The sequence below is a fragment of the Spermophilus citellus genome (assembly GCF_964194105.1).
Source record: "Spermophilus citellus genome assembly, chromosome: 11".
In the NCBI taxonomy this organism is placed as follows: domain Eukaryota; kingdom Metazoa; phylum Chordata; class Mammalia; order Rodentia; family Sciuridae; genus Spermophilus; species Spermophilus citellus.
The window spans coordinates 26151350-26172850 of NC_138192.1; the positions used below are offsets into that span (position 1 = coordinate 26151350).

At 36.4% G+C, this 21501-nt stretch overlaps 1 protein-coding gene across 8 annotated transcripts; it reads left to right on the forward strand.

Moving 5' to 3' along the window:
- Positions 1-709: 709 nt before the first annotated feature.
- On the forward strand, positions 710-21232 carry INSIG2 (insulin induced gene 2). Of its 8 annotated transcripts, XM_081261166.1 has the most exons (7): positions 719-960; positions 7347-7444; positions 8016-8385; positions 14586-14710; positions 17852-18018; positions 18195-18294; positions 19496-21232. In XM_081261166.1, the coding sequence occupies exons 3-7, from the start codon at positions 8142-8144 to the stop codon at positions 19535-19537; spliced, it is 678 nt and encodes a 225-aa protein (XP_081117292.1). In that variant the 5' UTR covers positions 719-960; positions 7347-7444; positions 8016-8141; the 3' UTR covers positions 19538-21232. The 8 variants fall into 8 exon arrangements, with proteins under 8 accessions (XP_081117299.1, XP_081117297.1, XP_081117292.1 ...); XM_081261173.1 differs by lacking the exon at positions 8016-8385 and having other exon boundaries at positions 710-960; positions 7309-7452; XM_081261171.1 differs by lacking the exon at positions 8016-8385 and having other exon boundaries at positions 710-960; positions 7347-7452.
- The last annotated feature ends 269 nt before the right edge of the window (positions 21233-21501 follow it).

Consider the following 21501-nt stretch of genomic DNA (forward strand, 5'->3'; position numbering starts at 1 on the left):
TGTACGATCATATCCATAGTGTAGTTTCGGTTAAGACACCCAAAAAAGTGTTATACAGAATAGCTTAGTAATGTAATACAGTCAAGAGAGATTTTGGTTTTTCCTTTTAAAAATTATCAAGGCCTTCTGGCATATATATATGGTTTGCTTATATACTGATGGCACCACTTGCATTCAAAACAAAAGTTCACGTTCACAATCTCCAAAGTTCTGTGTGGGCTGGTTAATGTTCTAAAAGTAAGGTTTTAGATTCACTGGGTATAATACTAATAACAATGAGGGGTTTTAAGGTCTGTGGTCTCTCTACTTTGGTGTAAATTACTAAAGCCCTTCCTATGAAAACGACTGCCCTTAAACTACATTACCTGGTCGTCCTTAAGGAACGATTAGGAATGAAAAGTGCTACAGGATGAGAGAAATATCAAGTATTTTCTTTCAAAATAAATTATGGCTTCATAGGGAAGAAAGAGCAAGGAGTAAATTTCCGCAAAAGCACTATATAGTGAGAGCTGGTGCCTTATCCTGAAGAACTTGGCCGCGGATCCTCTACAGCCCGCGACTCTCCCGGCTCCCAGATGAGGAACATGCAGAGGACTGCGTCTTACTAGTCTGTGTGCGTGGGTCACTGCACGATTCTTTTACTCCGCCCACAGGATCGGGGCACCAGTCACAACCCACAACCTACTACTTAGCAAACAGCTGATCCCGCAGCCTCCCACCACCTACACGGTCCACGCCTCCCACCAGCAGCCAATTTCCTGCAGCCCGGAAGCCCTGCTGCCCCGATTTTCAAGCCCCTCCGCCAGCTCCAGCGGAAACCGGAAGCTCTTCTGCCCCGATCGCCCGCGCGCGGCACAGCGGCTGCACAGGCGTAGTGGAGCTCCGGCGGAGTTGTGGGAGGGGAGAAGGAAGAGGCGGAGGGGGGACGGGGGCAGGTCCCAGAAGATGGCGGAGGCGGGGGTGAGTTGGGGTCTCCCACAAGAACGCAGGTGACATGTTGCTGAGGGAAGCGGCCTGAGGAAAGGCGTAGCTCTCAAGAAGAGGAACCACTTGTGTTTTTTTTGCAGCCGGGAATCCTGATGGCAGGTGTGGGGATCCCGGACCGCAGATGGGGCCTGCAGGGCGAGGGGCTCCGCTTACCTGGAGAGAGGTCGGAGAAGTCCAGGAGAGGACAGCGGGCTTGAGAGAGGTCGTAGGGGGAGCAGAGGCTCAGGGACAATGGAAGAGTGTCGGAGTGGGAGGACTGCGGGAAGGGCGACCCTGGAGATCTGATGGAGGTGGAGGTCGGCCAGCTGTCAAGCATAGAGCTGTCAGGACCTTGGGTGGCTGGTAGCTGGGGAGAGAGACACAGACTTGGGGGGTGGGGGATGGATTCAAATTAGGCAGGTATCCTGGTAAATTTAGAACCCACCCAAATGATACGACTTTGGTTTGAGGAGTAGGACTTTGGCATTTTGGATTGGAATTGAATATCTTTGGAGTAGGTGTGTGTGTACAACCAAAGAGAACTTTTGGCTGGGTCTAGAGATCAGTTGATAATAGTTATTGGGATTTTAGGATCACTCAGTAGAGTCTGGCATCCTGGAAGAGGAAAGCAATGCGGATGATGGGGATGGGGCAGAGAAGGTGCTAAAACTAGTAATGATAATAACTGATGTCCAGGTAATGTTGGAAAACGTTGTTAAAGAATGGTATCAGCTAGACTGTCTTAGAAAATACACCATGAAAAGCTTGCTGTTTTGTAGGATCGGTGAATTAAAAGAAAGGATAGGTTTGACAGCTGGGCGGCTGAAATTGGCTAGTGTCAGTATTGCAGTAGAGCCCAGGAGTGCTGAGGAAGACATGCTGCAGTCCTGGCTGCAGAAAAAACGAAGGCAGCCAAATAAGCTAGATTGTGTTTTCGACTTTTGGGTTTGCCATTGATACTGAACAACTGAATGAAAGAATACCTCCACTAATCAGTGACCCACAGAAAACTAAGTGGCCACTGTACTCTTCTATTTTTGCCCTTTATTCTATCTCTGGACCTTGTGTTCAGTACCTTGATTTATCATGGCGTGTTTTTTCCTAGTAGTCAGTTCATATCTGGTGGAAATTGACCAAGCTGGGAATCATGTACACTTGGGAAACAGATTCTTCTAAAACTGACAACTGTTGCTTTTACAGATGGTTGCATTGAAAATGAAAGGGTAAAATGGAATTCAGTCACTTAAAGACAGTTTGTTTTTACTGTTATCAGAAAATTACCCCTAATAATAGAGTAACTTTTTTAGGGAGGGAAATTGATAATTTAAAACCAGCAAGGAGTTGTAAATGCTGCTTGCTTAATGTTTTATATGTTTGATTTTTTAATGTTAAGAGGAAAGAGTTACATTATATTCTTTATGGGAGTTAAACTATTTCAGTGATTTGTGTGTTTTTCTTATGTTAATGAGTATTCTATATTGGGAATGCCATTCTGAATGAGAGTATATGATGAAAAAGACATGATTTAACTTTATTATTTAGTAGTCTATCTGAGCAAGCACCTGAAGAGACAGGGAATCTGAGGGAAACAAATGTGCTTTTGTGGCTTCTAATCATCTTCGGAAGATGAATGATCTTATTGTTTGGTTCTAGGAAGTGTTGCAATTGTTGAAACACAACCATTTTTTTTAAGGTTACTAGGAGAATTTGTGTGTGTTTGTTTTCAAAAATGTCCGTTGCCTGTGAGTTGTTTCACTGGTCAGTATAAACTTTGATTTTCATTCAAAGAGCCCAGAATTGCTTAGAACTCTCTTTTATTTGTCTGAATCAATAATATTAACAGGTAGACACCTGGAATGATGTTTTTCCAGTATTGATGATTTGTCATTGATTAGCCAAACTATGTGAACTATTTTTCTTTTTGATCACTCACATACTTTATAGAAATTGGAGCTCAGGACTCAAGGTAGAATTTTTTTATGTCCCTTGGAAAGTATGTCTTTTTAAATGATTGAAAACATTAGTTTGGAATTAATAGTAATTTATCAAAATAACTTTAAAAACTGTTTCCTGTGTGGTCCTTAAATTGTATTTATATGGTGTTCATAGACAGAGACAATGTAGTAAAGTGGAAGTCATGGAGTCTGTGTTTGGGCCTCGCCCTTTTACTACCTGGTAACAGTTTGTGATTTTAGAAATTCAACTAGCCTATTTGATTTTGTAAAATAGAGTTAAAAGCACTTGACTGTTTATTAACAAAATTATCATTGAGGATTCATTGAGATACTGCCCTTTAAACAGTATCTATACCAGAGACTTCTTCTTTGATCAGAAAATTATTTTTTAAATAATCTAAATTTTTTAAAGATCTATTTTTTAAAAATTTGGAGAATCAGATTTCTTTTCGATGTTAAGAGTAATGTTTAAATTAAGCAATGATAATTCCCTTGAGCTTTCCTTTAAAATAACTACCCCTCCTAAGTGCATGACTGATATAAACATGCTTTTTTTAAAAAAAATATTTATTTACTTTTTTAGTTGTAGTTGGACACAATACCTTTATTTTATTTATTTATTTTTTATGTGGTGCAGAGAATCGAACCCAGGCTCTTACACGTATTAGGCAAGCCCTGTACCACTTAAAGGAATTTTGTTGTTGCAATGTAGGGGGGTGGTGAATAGACTTAAGGAATTTCCTATCCCTTTGACCACACTTTGATGAGTGTGGTCATTTCCAGGTGTTCACTGTATATATTTATAGTCAAAAGATCCAGTAGTACAATCTTGATCTTGTCAATTCACTTGACCCCTTTGTGTCCCATTTGCCTTGCTAGGAGAGTGAGAGAACTTTTAAATCTAGCTTTGTTTAGTTAATGGAGTTTTTGAGTACTTGATATAAATTGTAGAACTTTTAGAAAAATGCACACATGTACAAGTTTTTTGTTTTTGATTAGTCTGAGGGTCAAACACCCTCATCTATGGAGTAGATGATCTCTGAGTTCCTTTCTGGTTCTTAAATTTTAGAATACAATGATTGTAAAGCGTTGTAGCTTTTATTTTTGGCCTCAGTAATTATATACCATTGTATTATGATGCAGACACTAAGTTAGCTTTTTGGATCACATTCAAACATACATCAAACAAACGTTGTTATTTTTAAAGAAAACTTGTGGGGTGAAGTAGGAAATTATGAAGAGGCACTGCCAGGAAAAGGTGGATAAACAGCTGTGGTAGAAAACATAGATGGACAGTTTAGAAAGTCTTTAGCAGCCTTGAAATAGAATGAGGAAACAAGTATCTAGTAATCAGTGGCTCTCAGTTGGAAGACAGTGCCTCCCTTGGGGCATTTGGAAATGTGGGGACAATTTTGGTTATCTCAGATGGGGGAGGCTGGCATTTAGTGGGCAGGAGACAGGGATGCTAAATAATATGCAAGGCTTAGAGCAGTTTCACATAACAAGGACTTGTTGGGAAATAACTGTCCTCAATGCTGGTACACTGACAAATTCTGGCAAATGATTGTGAGATAGGAGCTAGCACAACTAAAACTGAAGTTATTTTGTTCTTTTAAAATATTATTAAGAATAATTTTTTTGCTATTAATTATTGTTTGGAAAAATTCACAGAGACAAGTGCTGCACTAGATTTGGAACATACTTGGAACATAAATTCATCCTCTTATATCTGTCCCTGCAGCAGAGTCAGTGGGGTTTCCTTGCGGCTGAACTTTGGGAAGCAAAGTCAAATGTTGATCTCATAAAGTGTGTACTTAGCCAAAAAGTGTTTACTTTTCCATTGAGATGCTTCTTTTTTTACTTTAAAATATCTCCATGGTAGGAATAGTCTGCAATACCTGTTCAGGAGAATTTCTGAGCATTTTCAATTGGCATGTAGAGTTTGTTTTTCCATAATTCAGCTGTAATATGTACTGTAATTTTCACCTTGATCTAGTACTTTAAAAAATTTCAAGGTGTTTACATTTATTCTCATCATCTCTGTGCTATTATGTTGTCTCCTACTCATATTGGCATTTGTACCTGGAGACTACGTTGCAGTTGATATGGTTTCCCAGTGTTTACACATCTCTTTCAGTAATCAAGTAATTTTATATAGACCCATGTGCCAAAAACCAGGTCTAGTAGATGGAGTGGGATTCAGCGTATGGAGGAAAGAGAATAAATTTGGGAATAAGACCTGAGGAAAAATTCCAGTTCTAACTCTGCATGTCCTATGACCAATAAATAAATGCAAAATCTCTTTGACTTAAGATCCTCATGAGTAAAATGAGGATAATTCCTACCTTTAGGATTATTTGAAGATCAGAATTACTCTATTTATGGCACAGAGAATGAATGGTCTCTGAATTACTGAATGCCTATTAATAGTGATAAAGAAGAAGATGATGATGTGATGATGATCATGATGAATTCTGTGGTTACTGATCCTTGCTGTAAGTGTCTGGAACATATGATGTGCTAATATACCTGTTGACCATACCATGGCAGGAATAGTCTACAATACCTATTCAGAAGGATTTCTGGGCATTTTCAATTGGTATTTAGAGTTTGTTTTCCCATAAATCAGCTGTAATATGTACTATTTTCTGCAGTCCAAAAAACTGTAGAGCTCAGTTATACTATAAACTACCTAAGATTGTAAGGATCAGCTTAGGGACAGTATTCCCCCTTGAGTGTTGGGCATAAATCTTTCAGTGTATCAAAGCCTGTTGTTTGTTTATCACATGGAGCTGATAAGCTGTGAAAGTTACTAGTACTTACAAATATTCTCATTTTCATAATGGTTATTTCTCATGTCAGCCCCATCTCCTGCAGTTTACAGTTGAGTTTTGTTCCAAAATTCATTTATAAGATAGTTTGAAAATTGGAAACTCAAAGGCAATGAATTTTAAATGATGATTAAAGGCCTTCCAGAAGGCCTGCTTAACCCAATATAGTTTGATTTAAGAAGAGTAAGCCCAATTTAACTACACAAGCAGGAATATGTGGAGCTCCCACTGTGGGCTAAGCAGGAACCTTGCTGGGTGAATAAGACGACCTACATGTAAAGTTTATAACCCATAAAGCAACTATACATATAATTATAAGGTAGCTATTATAAGTGCTATCTAAAGTTTTAAACTGCTTTGGGATCCAAAGGAAATATCACTTTAGTACTGACTTATAAAAATGCCCAAGATATATTGTAGTTGGGAAGGATGAAAGTAAATCATAAAAAACAGCCTGTGTAGTATTTTCCTATTTAAAAATTGTTAGTATTCATAAAAAACAAAAGCATATGTGACAGTTTGGGAGGCTGAACATCATGGTAAGAGCAAGGGCTTTGGGCTTAGACTACATGGATTTGAATCCCGGTTCTGCCTCCTCCTACATATGTAAACTTGGTCAAGTGGCTTAAACTTCCTTGTGTGGCCTGTGAAGTGGACACAAGAATTGCATTTACCTCTCAAGGTTATTGTTAGGGTTCAAGGATTATCACGTCAGGTGCTTAGAAAGGTACATAAAAGCCTCACATGTTATTTGTCTTAAACACACACAAAGGAAAGACAACTGCATTAGTCCATTTTGTGTTACTCAGATGAAATACCTGAGTTAGGCAGACTTTATAAAGAAAATAGTTGTTTTTTCTTTTCTTTTTTCTTTTTTCTTTTCTTTTTTTCTTTTTTTTTTTTTTTTGAGAGGGAGAACCTGGGATTGAACTCCAGGGCACTCAACCACTCAACCACATCCCAGCCCTATTTTGTATTTTATTTAGAATCAGGGCCTCACAGAGTTGCTTAGCGCCCGGCTTTTACTGAGACTGGCTTTGAACTCAAGTTCCTCCTGCCTCATTCTCAGAGATGCTAGGATACTGGGATTACAGGCTTGGACCACCCCACTGGCTAGAAAATAGTTTGTTGTTGTTGTTGTTTTGTTTTAGCTCACAGTTGTTGCAACTTAAGGGCATGATGTCAGCATCGACAATGGTCTAGTTGAAGACCTTGAGGCAGATGACTGGAGCACAGGTGTGAGACCTAGATCATGTCACCAAACAGGAAGCCTGAGAGACTGAGGTCCTGTAGCCCCTTCTGAAAGCGGCATTCCCACTAGGCTTCACTTCTTAAAGATTCCACTTCCCCCACATTTCTACACTGAGGACCAAGCTCCCAACACATGAATATTTAGGTGGGAAATGACATCCAAACCATAACGGTCACTTTGGTTAGGGAAGTGAACAAATACCTAGACTGATTGTAATAGCGAAGTGTTGAGATTTTCGGAGTTAGGAGCCTGGTGGATAAAACTCCTCCAAATCTAGTCATGAGATTGTTCTTCATTGTCTTAGCTTCCTCTATTCTGCTTCCTCTTCCAACTTTCTCACAGTCACTCTGATGACTGCAACTAAGGCAGACTGGGTTGAAGCAAGGATGAGAGACAGATGTGGCCTCGGGAAGAATGGTCCCCTTTGACTTCAGTGGCTGGTATGTGTGTCGAGAGTGCATGGTGGTCCAGTTTTTGTACTTTTGTGTAAAAATTTAAATGTATCAAATTAAACATTAAAATGAATCATTTTATTCTTTCATGGAGGTTGTCTTCATGAACAAGCCACATTTTATTGTGGAAAATTAAATCTTTTATCACAATATGTTGACTTTCTGTAAAGTGTAAAACACCCTATTGTAATTGATGGACTTGGAGATTTAGGTAGAAGATGCAGCAAGTTGTGTTTTGATTCTCTTGGAAGTGACTCTGATTATCTGTTCTACTTTTCTCTGAGTGGGGCAAGCTGTTTTTACAATTGTTCTAATCTTTAGGTCTCTTGGGCCACTTATTCTTTTCTAGTAAAATACTAGTGTGGCACTTTATTTTTTATTATATCATGCATATAAAATACTTTAAAATCTTTTCTTATTTAGTAAATAACTAATTTAAATAAATGAGTTTGCAAACTTGTCATTTCATTATTTATCTTTCTAAATGAACAAGTATTGAAATAAGAAAAATTATACAATTATGTATCAGACACACTGATTTCTTTCTTATCTTTTGCAGGATTTCTGGTAGGTCATGCTTTAGGACAAGATGTACTGTTGAAGCATCATCTGCTTTGATTCACAAACAGTGGAGCTTTTCAACTGGGACTCTCCCACCCCTACAGCTTATTGAACTTATGAAACCATGGCGGAAGGAGAGACGGAGTTACCTGGGTCCAAAAAGTGTGGCCCATATATCTCATCTGTCACTAGCCAGAGTGTGAACTTGATGATTCGAGGAGTAGTCCTTTTTTTAATTGGAGTATTTCTTGCGTTAGTGTTAAATTTGCTTCAGATTCAGAGAAATGTGACGCTCTTTCCACCCGATGTGATTGCAAGCATCTTTTCTTCTGCATGGTGGGTACCACCATGCTGTGGCACAGCTTCAGGTATGTGTAGGATATTTCTGCAATGCTTAGAAAGGAAATAGGATAAATAAATATAGAAGTTTTCTGAGCAATAAACTTTTCTTTTAACAAAAACCAGATCAGTTTTATGAAGTATAATTTTAATATAATACAGTGAATCTGTCTTAATGAATAATTTGATGCACCAACTGAATGTAGTCATGTAACCATGAGCATGATCCAGCTATAGAATGCGTCTGTCACCCCTAAAATTCTTTTATATTCTCTTCTAGTCCATTCCCCCTCTACATCCTTAGCTCCCTCTGATCTCCTTTCTGTCACCAAAGTTTTATTTCTGCCTATTATAGGGTGTGATATCAGTGGAACCATGGAGTAGGTACTCTTCTATATCTTGTTTCTTTGTGTCCTTTGAACTTTTAAAATTTAATCCTAAAAACTATCCTGATTCCCTTTAGGATGAGGCATTTAACCTCTTAATCTGGTCTTCCTTCAGCTCAGCTCATCTTGTGTAAGTCTTATTTTAAGTTATTTTGATGATGGTTATTGCTCTTTGATTCTAAGGGTTTGATGTATATAATGTGGTCTTATTTTGAAGTTGACAAAAATTCAAAAAATGGAATAATTTAATTCAAGTTTAAGTCTTTGTATTGTTTTTTAGATTTTTGGTATACATTTTTTCCTTTGTATGTTTTTATTAAATATACCTTAAGAGTAATAAATATTTGGAGATCAATAAAGTAGATTATCCTTGCTTAAAATCATTATTATTCTATTAGTTGCTTTTGGTTTGTTTTTTGGTGCTGGATGGCATAATGGATAAAGTCTGGATGGCATGTAATGGATAAAGTAGAGCATTTCAGAATGTCTTATTAATACTGAGCTTCCATAATGAATTAACTTTTTCTAATGACTAGGACCAATAGATTAATACTATTTTATATAACTGATAGCAGGGAGGAATAGTTATGGTAAAAGCACATTCTGATTGAGACAAAAAATTGATTTTTTGCATGTTCCTGTTGAATATACATGAACATAATATAGGTCTTTCTGGGTGTACATAGTAGAACTGGAAGTAGAAGGGTGAATTCAAAAGATGGGGTCAAATTGTAAGACATTTAAAATGACCTCATGAAACCTACAGGACAATTATGTAATCCAAATGCATGGATAGAAGGACACTGTGTGATAAGGTTTTCATGTGGCTTATACATTGATGTCTGAGTGTTGCAGCATTCACACTGAAAGAGTAGTTTGTAAAGTTGATGCTTTTTGTTTTCTTGAGGATTACCATTCTCTAAGAGAATTAGCAAAATTGTTCAAAGAGAAGAAACTGTAAGTTGTATTTTATCATGTCTGCTCTATCTGCTATTTCTCATGTATTTTTGTTTTATTTCACTTATATTCAGAAGAGAAAAATAAAATTTTACCAATACCTTTTTTCTAGTTTTTTGTTTATTTTCTCCTAATGTATAATTCTGTCTTGCTGTCATACAAGACTTGGAACAACCTGTGTTTTTAGGATAGAGACAAGGAAGGCTAGAGGCAGGAAAGTTTCCTTATTGCATGTTTCCTAATTTAACAAGTGTTTCCCCTAACCTCAGGGCTCTGTAGGACAACCTCAGATAGAGATGGTGGCATTGTGCCTGTTAGGAGATGAAGAGATGAAGAGGAAATCAATGAGCCCAGAGTTCTAAGCCAGTGAATGGTGGGGCTGGGCTCAAGTGTGAAAGCAATTCATACTTCCCACTAGTTGGGATGCCTCTTTTCAAGCCTCAGCTTTCAAGAGGTGCTAGGTTTGGATAGAATATACTGGCGTGGGTTGAATACTCAGGGTCAGGGCAGGGGAACTTGGCTGAGGTTACATTATACGTCCATTATGGAGAGAATCCAGCCACATCTATTGCCTGGTCCTTCTGTACCTGTAATGAGGGACCTTTTTTTCACAAAAGGCACTGGGAAATCTAGATACTTGTCAACTCTTGCTACCAGTTTTGTTGGGTAGCTCATGGTGTTTAGTGGATGAGAGTAGTCAGGTTTTGGAAGCTACCAAAGATGGAAAATGGATTGCTGCATAATCTCTCAACCTCCCATTGTCATTTTAGGGAAAATATCAGGGGAAAAAAAAGAAGTAAATGATATAAGAAAATAGTGTGGGTGAATTTTGGTGTGTATGTGATGTGTATTTGTGTGTGTGTGTGTGTGTTGGTATGCGTTTTTCAAACTTTTAAGATTCTTAGCATCATTAAGTCAGAAAAAACTCATAGTCATCATTTGATTTTCCTGTCCAACTAACATTCTTAGACTGAGCAGTTACCTTTTGGAGGGTCACCAGAATCACTGCTTTCTATCTATAAACAGAAAGGCCTCTGGTTTTCATTTGCTCTCATTCCCTATAGTGCAGGTTGGGTAAAAGTGGTGCTTCTTGAGGAACCTCAGGAGAAGTCGGGTAAACTTCTTTTGATCTTATTTTCCTTTTCTCAGTTCTCTATTTTACGTTTAACAATGTCGATGTTATAAGTTGATTACCTTTCTTATGTGTGCAGTATACTAGAACTGGAATTAAAAACCTCTTGAACATTATTGAGGACCACAAAGGCATCTTTGTTAAGATTTAAATAGGAGAAGAAAATATAACAGTCCTGGGAATAACTAAATTGGGAAGTTGCCTCAAAGAATCACAAGCATCGAAGTTGAGCCCAAACCTAATGCATTTTTTAAAAATGCATTAAGCATTTAAAAAGGAAAGAAATTTTTCTATTTAGTTATGCAGTCTATCACCCCATTCCTGGAGAGTCCTATAAGATTTCTCCCTTTCACCTTCCATATTCAGCTTCCAAGTTTTGCATCTTTCTTCCGTCTCTTTCTTAGTCCTTGCTTGCATTTATCAGTCTTTCTCTTTCTGATTCTAATTTTGTACTCCCTGCTCACCCCGACTTGTGTTGTATACTCACTACTGTAAGAATAATTGCCTTTCTCTACAACAAAAGTGTTGGCATCATTTTCCTCATCCCAGATTGTTCTCTTTATGATATGTCCCTTGTCTGCTTTGATCTTTCTCAGAGCCATTCTGGACCCTGAAGGTCCCTTCATGCCTCATGTGTATGGTTTCCTGGTAATACCGGCTGTTTTCAGTTGTATCTGCTTTTCCTTGATGCCTACCTGTGATGAGAAAACCTTTTCCATGCTGGTTACCTGCCGAGTTCTCCTCATCTAGGATCACCTGTTCTGTGATACTTTCCTGACAGTCCAGTATTCCACATCCCCTTAATACATGCAAGGACAGGACCCCTCTGTGCTTTGTCAGTGCTTCTCCTAACACAGCATTTTATTTTATAATGTCTGTGCTCACTTTGCAACTGGAATCAGTTCTTTTTTTCTTTTAAAATCCCCAGCAAATACCAAGAATCAGATGTACTGTGTGACTTAAATATTTACTGAATGAAACTATTACCTTCTTCTGTCATAGTTTTCCAGGGAAGTATATAGCTCATTGAGTGGCTTTGTGTTTTCAATCCCTTTCCTTGAAAAATGTCTAATTTATCTGTGTTCCTTTTGGTGACACTCACTGCATTAAGCACATTACTGTGAAAAGTCATGACTTACACTGGTGTTTTACAAACTTTTGTCTTTAGTCTTGGCAGACTATAACTAGTCCTGGGAAATCGCTTAAAGATCTAACAAGAAATGCAAATTTTGCATCAGAGCACTGTCTGATTAATCAGGACCATGTTTTCATATGATTTTACACAGACATGATTTTATCAGTCTCTTGTATTAAAAAATAAAAGTGCAGGAAGAGGAAAAGAATCCCAGACATATTGTGCTGAGGTCTCAGACGGCGGAGCCTCACAGTGCTGTATATATTGCTATCAGACTCTGCTATGCCTTTATTTAAAAGAAAGAAAGAAGACATTTAATGGGAAGTGACAAGCTTCCTCGAATTCTCCCTCTCAGTGAGCAACCGAGAACCATGCATACTCAATAGATTTGATTTTTATTGGCAAATCCCAAGGTTGGCAGCATGGCAGTTTAAATTCCTTTTTGTGTTTTTGCTTTTTCTCCTCAGTTGTCTCTCACTTGCAAGTCTGACATCACATGCATAAAAATATAGTCAATTTTACTTATTTATATCTTCACATACACATGTCAGTATTCTCTATGTGATAATTCTTTACCTATGGCATCAACTGCTGAGGAAAATTGACTTGGAATGCCTGCTCTTATATGATTTTACTCAGCAACAGGCAAACTGGATCTATATTTATCTATCTATCTATAGAGATAGATACAGATATATTGACCTATCTCCATAGCTATCTATATGTTGTATAAAGAGAGGGAGGGTAATAGAAACGAGGAATGATAGATGAGATGTTAGTTTTATGACCCCGTAGGAAAAAATAAATAAATAACATTCATTTCGATAATTCAACTATTAGGCATTTTAGTTGCTTTTTTTTTTTTAATACTGGGAATTCAGCCCAGGAGTAGAGTACTCTACATCCCCAGCCCTTTTTTTTAAAAAAAAATATTTAAAAATCTTTTTGAAACAGGATTTCATTAAGTTGCTAAGACTGGCCTCGAATTTTCGGTCCTTCTACCTCAGCTTTCTGAGTAGCTGGGATTACAGGTGTGCACCACCATATCTGACTAGTTGCCATTTTAAATGTGTACAAATTTAGCAGTGCAGTGAGATAAAGTAGGAAAGTAATATGGAACTTAAATTTTCTAGTAGTTGTTGGAGCTCTGCACTGCTGAGATTTGTTGTTAATCTCTTGATGGTCTGTGAGCCATCTATACTCAGCAATTCTTTAAGTCAGAAGAGTTGTGGACTAGACAATGAATACATAATCGTAGCATCTTATCTCCAGATGGAAGGGGTGGTCAGGCAGCCTCTTTCAAATGTTGCTCCATTGGTCTGTGAGCTTGTGATTTTTTTTATATTAATTGGCTTCCTTTTTTCTTTGAAGGTTGAATGCAGAGCTTGTGAGATGTAGCTAACCAATGCCAGGCAGCGAGAAATTGGGTGGGGTGGGTGCGAGGTGGGGGCATGAGATCCTCATCCTTGGGCACTTAGATTTTGGTATAACAGTTTTATCATATGTCATAGGTGGTATTGGACATTATAGATATGCTTTCCCACTGATGGGACAGTTGTGTCTTTGTTTCCAGAATGGCAGCATAATCAGTCTCTTTTGAGGAAAGCAAATCAAAGCTGCTTTGCTATTTCCGGTTAAATTTAATCCTTGGAAATGCATTTTCTTTATGATTTGTTGAACAATGTTTTGGTTTGTTAAATAGTTTTTTTTTATTAACAGCATTTACATTTTCTTCTATGAATGAATAAAATGTTGAGGTTTAACAGTATTTAAGAATTGGCTGAGAATATTTTGAGTCTCAATCATAGACATTTTGTATACAGTAATTGCATTTAGGTGACAGTCAAGATATTCTTTTAAAACTAAGCCAGGTACTAAGATTATTTCTCCTTATCTTTTAACAGTGAACTTAAATTTTAAGTGAAAATTAGTAATTCCTACAGGTCCTGTGTCTTCCATTCTTTTCTACTTGTAGAATCAATCTTCTGTATAAATTTCTATTGGGAGTTTTCCTTGCTTTTACAGTAATGCCTACATTCTTATTAGAGGACCAGCTTAGACAGAAGTGCCAGGAAAAGGTGCTAGGTATAGAAAACTGGGATGAGAAGCTGGTGGGGGCAAGACTAATTCATGGAACAGGACAGCCAGGACCATCAGAATATTGTGTGTATGATGACTTGGGTTTATGTTTCTGGCTTCCCTTTAGGTTTATGTCATTTTAATAGATTATTTCAGGGTTATGGAGGTTTGAGAGAATATTGCTTAACTGGTTTGATTCTTCTTAAGTCTCATAGATATTTGTAGCATAAAAGAAGCATAGATCATCTAGGTTAATCTGCTAAATTGTGAGTCATATGCTTAAGAGTGTTTTGCTATTAGAATTTAGAATACTATTACAATCATTTACAATGCTTTCTTCAGTAGTGTTATCTTCATTCTTTTCTTTGGGAAGGTAAGTTTAAAAATATTAGTGATTGATGTTAAATACTTGAGTTCTTTTTTTTCTTATAAACAAAAAATTTTTTAATGCTTTTAGAGGTTATAGTGGTTCTTGGTAGCTTAATTGTTACCAGGATAACATTGGAGATGACTTAATTTTTTTTTCTTTTTTTCCTACAGCTGTGATTGGGTTATTATACCCCTGCATTGACAGGCATCTAGGAGAACCACATAAATTTAAAAGAGAGTGGTCCAGTGTAATGCGGTGTGTAGCTGTCTTTGTTGGTATAAATCATGCCAGTGCTATATCCTTTATGCTGTAATGAAATGCGCAATAATAAAGCAGCTTCCAACAAACCAAAGGTTAAACCGTCCCTTGTAGCTTCACCATCATCAGAGTGTGATTATGCCCATTTAGTCATAAAAAGAAGGTGAACCGTATTGTTGAAATATCAAGGTAGCAGCTATGCAGTTATGGTGTGGGAGTAATTCTTTATTTAAATCCCTGTTACTCAATACTACTTAGAAACAACACATTTAAAAAACTTACATGTTTGTCCTAAACTGGATTATTTAATTACTTCCATATAGTTTTGGTAATTCCAAGACTGGGGCAGGTACATTTTAAAAGGCTTTCTTCCCTTTTCTTTCTTAATTTAAGATTTGTCAGTAAGGACATGTAGTGGCTTTGGATATTATTATTATTTTGTTGTTGTTGTTGTTTCTTTGTTTTTTGTTTTTCTTAATTTAAAGATGTTTTAATTTTTTAAAAGGCAGATTATCATTTACTGGTCTTAACCAATACCAAGAGAACATATAAATATTCTTAAAGGTGGCATTGTAGAAATATCTACCTCAGACCTTGGCCAAAAATAACTTTTTCCCCCAATATACATACATTTAAAGTTTTATCATTTGAAGACTCTGACATTTTTACACAGTGATTAATGAATATTTTTATAGTTCTAGTGAGAAATGAGGTAGCCACCATTTACCTTGCTTCCTTCTGTATCACAGAAAAAAATGTTCTCCTCTAGGACACGTGGTTTTGCCCTCAAGGATTTCATTCTGTCATTTTCCCTACTTTCTTTCCTCTACCTCCTCCCCACCCTCTGCCTTTTATTTGTAGAAGAGAATTTGGGAGATGCTAGTTCTGTCTTCTTTCATCTAGAAGATATGGTTTAGGCAGTAGAAGTGGCAGGAACCTTGGGAACCAGAAAGAGGAAGAAGTGAGACTCAGGCTACCGAGAGCGAGAGCGCCTTTGTCACTGTACTGTGCTCAGGGCAGGCAGGTAACCTGAGAGAGGGTGGGTCATCAGGCAAGTTAATTCCTGGGCCTTTCACCAAAAGATTGAGGTGTTTTTTATAAACTTGGGAACAAAAACCACAGAAGTAGGCAGGGACCTGGATTCTAAAAACAATTACAGTGCCCAGTTTCACTGATCTTACAGGTCTGTGAATCTGAAAATCTCTCAGGGGCAGTTATTATTTTGGTTTTCTGTTTCTTTTTGTAGTAAATAGTTTTCAACATGTTTATTTTGGTGAACTTTTTGATATTTAGGATTTTATTAAAAAAACAAACAAATGTAGTGGTTAGGAGTGCTTAAAGAGATAAAACCATGGACTATAATATCTAGAAAGGAACTGAGAAGTTACCTAGCTTCATGTTTTCTTTGTGAAGATATAAGACACATGGATACCAGAAAGGCTGGGTCATTTGCTAAGACATTGCCGGACTGTGACAGAACTGAGAGCAGGCCCCGGAGCTCCTAACTCAGGTCTGGGGACCTCTCATTTTCCTCTCTAGGAGCTTCATAGGTGTGCACATCCCTCTCTTTCTGCTGGGTTAGATAGACCTTCCTGTCCCACACATTTTGGCTGCAATCTCTGTTTTTAAGTAGAGAAAATTACATAGCATTTTCTAGCATTTTATAAACTTTCCATATAACATTCTTTGCTTTTTTTCACTGTTTTCTTTCTCAATGAAATCCTTAAATATAACCATCTTAACTGTCCTATTTGTTCTTTAAGCAAAACTCAAAATACTTACAAAATCTAGAGCACAGACTCCTCATATTAGGTTCCCTAGACTTTAGAAAATCACATGGTACTACTTTTAAGATTGATGTACTTGACTTGCTTACTCTGGAATCCCCATTATTTTGCTTACCTCTTATTGAAGTTAATTTATTTAGCAAAGATGAACCTCATTAATAGCAAATTCCTCTCTTTATGTGAACATTTATTTATTGTTCAAAGGGATCAGCACTCAAAATATTTTCTTTAGAGTGTAAGTATAATGACAGCTAAAGAATAAGAAAATGCTTTTCCAGGGAGAATACCCATTTGAGCTATAGGTTTCTTGATAAATCAAACTTAAGCAAGGAATGACATTAAGGAAGTGACACTAAACAGCCCTGAGATGCTGAGAAGTCAGCAAGCTGGTTGTTCAGGATGTTGGTCTGGCAGGGGTGCAGGATGATGAAAAACAGTGGGTGTTGAAAGAAACAGGAAATGACTTTATGTGCATTTGGGGGGAACTTCACTTTAATTGTAGCATGGACAGTTAGTTTGGTGAGATATGTAGCCCCCATCCCCCCGCCCAAGGAGCTGGTTATAGAGCCAAGATATGGCCTTTGGGACATAGATAATGCCCTTTTAATGACACTTGAAATTAATTCCTTTAGTATAATCCTCTAGCAAAGAAATGAGAAAATTGAATTTGTAAAGCATCATTTTGCCCAGAGATTTTGGAATAGAAAAGGGCTGTACATTTGTGAATAGATGCTTAAGTAGGTGATGGAAATAAAATATTTGCACAAACTGTCCTATACTAGAAAGTCTCAGGCACCAAAATAGCTTGGCAGGTTGCAAGATAATGTTCACTTCAAGGCTTTATCCTCAACAAATTAAAACTAGAACAGTTGACATAATAGAAAGGGATACTGTGTCCTTGGTACTCTTGTTTCTGAACTGCATTATTATAAAATGTGTCTGTCAGTAAATCATGTAGAAAATGTGGTACCCTGTTAAATAGCTGTCAACTCTTCTATTTTCAAGTCCTGTATGATTTTCAAGTAATTCTAAACCTGTTTGAAAAGTAATATTGGTTTCCTTTTTCACAAGTGTGTCTCTTTAGCAACACTACTGTTCCAAAGCTTGCAGTTACATGTTCAACAAAGACAGGATTTCTTAAATAATGGGTCTGATCTTATAATTGGGAATGTCTATAGGCTATTATTTTTTGGTGAGGTTACAGGTCGGTAAGATGCCTTCTCTATATCTGGTATTTGGAAAATTCCAGAGGCAGCTTTAATCCCACCTAGCCCCAGGTATGATATTAAAAGAATGAATATACTCAAGAATGAACAATTCTTTATTTTAGAAAAATGAATAGGTAATTCTGTTTTACAAGTTTTAAGATGATTCTTTAACACTGATCTCAGAAAGTGGATTTTGATAACAACATACAATTGTCTCTCACACTGGCTGCACTATCCATTGGACTGTGGTGGACTTTTGATAGATCTAGAAGTGGTTTTGGTCTTGGAGTAGGAATCGCTTTCTTGGCAACTGTGGTCACTCAACTGCTAGTCTATAATGGTGTTTATCAGTAAGTATTCATTTTAGTTTTTGATTGCTAGGTAAATAAATTATAACTGTATTTAGATTGAGATCTTTGAAATTGCATTATCCAGCATGATCTACAGAATAACTTATTTTTATTGTAATATTTTAGATGTACAGGTACTTGCTCTGTGCGTTGTTAAAATGTTTCTGTTATCCTAGATATACATCTCCAGACTTTCTGTATGTTCGTTCTTGGTTACCTTGTATTTTTTTTGCTGGAGGCATAACAATGGGAAATATTGGTCGACAACTTGCAATGGTAAGCCGATGCTTATTATTCCCTTTTCTGTATGTGATGCATGAGTTTTCTTTAAATGGAAGTCCTTTAAGAGAAAGCAATTTTTGAAGACAACAAATGTACTTTGGTTGAAATAAATCATTTGGAAGAATTTAATCACATTAAAAGGAGGATCGAAAGTTCAAAGCCAGCCTCAGCAACTAAGCAAGACCCTGTCTCAAAAAATAAAAAGGACTGGGGGTGTAGCTCAGTGGAAGAGCATCCATAGGTACAATCCTTGTACAAAAAACCCAAAACACCAAAATTAAAAAAAAAAAAAAGTTGAGGACTTATTAGAGAGAAAAGCCAAAATGTGTCATGGATAGGGTAATATAATTTATATAGACTATTAGGGATTTTCAAATCTTTTTTCCCCCCTTTTTAATTTCCACTTCATCAAAAATGGACAGTTTTAAAAGTAAAGAGCTACTAATAATCACATTGCTAGAGTATTTGTAAATTAAGAATGTCTCCAGTGAATCAAGGTATTTGGTTGTTTTAGTTATGAAGGAAAAGGACATTTCTGGTAATGCCAGTCACGGTGGCACCAGTTAGGGAGTAACATTCAGAGGCCATGGCAGTTCATGAATAAGTCCTGTCACTTTTACCATTTCATCCAGCTTAGACAATGGAGTAATTTACTTTGCTATCTTTTTGATAATCTGGCCACCCAATTATTTTAATTCCATTGGTTTTCTTTATTTGAATTGTGGTTATGTTTTTATACTTGTATATTAATAATACTGTTTTGATGGGAAGCTTTTGTAATGTGATATTTTTTTTTCCTTTGAGCCATAAACTGATTTGAAAAAACAATCATCCAAATTCACTTCATCAGTCTTGTCCTTAGTTCACGACTTGCTTCACTGCAGACTTGCTTTACTGAGCAAAGAAACCTACTTTGTTTCCTCTCCTCTCATCTGATAGGATTGATCTGAATTATAGACTCTTGTTCATAATGCAGAGACCTCATCTTTCTCCTGCTTTTGGCTGTGGCAATTTCTCTTGTAGAATTTGAATTTGCTTTTACCCTATCCATTTATCATTTAATCTTTTATTACTCAGATTCTTTGAGGAATAAAGTCGGCATATGTTAAAAGTATTCATTTTTGGAGCAGTTTGTTTTATTTGGAAGTTGCAATTCAAAAGAGATTTTAATCTGTTAACCTTTTAATTTTTGCAGTATGAATGTAAAGTTATTGCAGAAAAGTCTCATCAGGAATGAAGATGGCAAAAATATATCTTTTGTACAGAAAAACAAGAAGAAAAGGGCATGTAAATGACAGATATATCAACAAAACTAAGGACTATAAAATTGCCAGGATGCATTTTTTTCCCTTGATCAGTGTGTATAGATAATGCACACACATGCTACTGCTGCAATCTGTGATTGCTTCATCTGTAAATCATTTGCAAACCTTTATGTATTTGACTTAAATAACTGTAAGATATATGTGCACTACATTTAAAAATATGTTGATTAGTAGATGGGATTTTTAAATTCATTTTAAACATACCATACATTGTATCACAATGTAGATGTGCCAAAACACTCTCTTATTGTCACAAAGAGTATAAGAATGCTTTGAACAATTTATAAATGTTCTGAAATAAAGCATAAGAGAAAAGCCAAAAAACAAACAAACACAAAGCAAATGGGAAGCTGGTGTTTTCTCTTTCACCTACTGTTGTGTCTTTTTATTTTTCTAATCACAGCGGTATGAGTTATGCATGCCCTGATGTGTGTTAGTTTCTATTTTAATGTTGTTTCAGAGAATTTTGAGTATTTTAATATCTGATGGCAAAGAACTTCCATAGAATGATTTCAAACCTGCATCAAACCCAAAGAGTAATTTTCTGTTTTGACAGATTTTGCTGGAGGTATATGTAATGAGCAGGTGAGGTTATCAGCTCACTCTGAGTCTAAATTTGAAAGAATGTATGTAATTAAAAGTTAGAAAGTTTAAATAGAATAAGTAAATGTTTGGGGACTTCAAAGTCACCTTCTGCAGTGCCACAAAGTGTAGAGTGATATTATCTGTCATTTTCATTACAGAAGCTCACTGCTTTTGCACGAGCAACATATAAGAAACTCCAAACAGATCAAAATGAGGTTTCTCATTCTATTGGGTTCTGTAACATATTGGGTTCTGTAAAGCAAACCTCTTTAGTTAGGCTTAGTCATATGATTGTCAGAGGAATGCCTGGATTTGCAATCTTATATGCACCTGGGAAATAGATGGGTATATGCTTTCTTATGTATTCATGTCTGCTAGTGAGCGAATAGTTCAAATTTGCTGAAGAATGTATTCAGTTGGCATTCTGTGCATATTAAAGATCTTGGTAACAGTTTTTGGCATATCTTTTTAACATCTAGAGCCATTTAAATATGGCTTAAACATATTCTTAGCTAATGTTTTCCCCCTAATTTTTCTTTTTGAAATTGTCGACAATTGTCTGATACACAAGGGCAAAAATCTTCTGAGTATTCTGGTGAGTGTGTGTGTGAATGAGTGAGAGTGTCAATGTAAATATGTATGTGCATGTGCTCTTGCTTTCCTAGAATGTCAAGTGAATATTTTAAAATTTTTGGTTTTAAAACAATTGCTATCAGACTGCAATCTTGTATGCCAAACTTTATTCTGCTTTTATGTTTTCAGGCTGAAAGTTTGAAAATCCTAGGAGGATTTCATGTTGAGTATGTGTACACAAGCTTAACTAGAGTGGTGGTAAACATACTACTATAATTTATTATTCTATCTTTCAGATAATGTTATTCATTTAGAACAAATAAAGTATATTTTTAGAATCGACTTTGTAAGCATTATAAAATCTTTAATAAGTTATAAGGTCTATGATGTGTTTACTTTGAAAATTGCTGTTAAAAGCAAGATGTATTAAATATGTAATTATAATCTTGGCTAAGAGTCATTTTTTTTCTCCTTGCAGTAAGTGTTTAGAACATAGTGTTATGGATTAATCTTATAAAATTAATGTGATTGAATGTAATGAAAAATGGTGAAAGGAAACAGTATTGGGGAGATTGTCAGTAGAGTGCTTGAATTATTTTCAGATCGTCTAGACCCAAAGAAAGATAATTATGGCAAAAAAATAAAAAGGTTTCAATATTTTGATAAATATGCAAATATATAACACCTGTTTTTTTTTTGTAATGAAAGTGGTAAACAC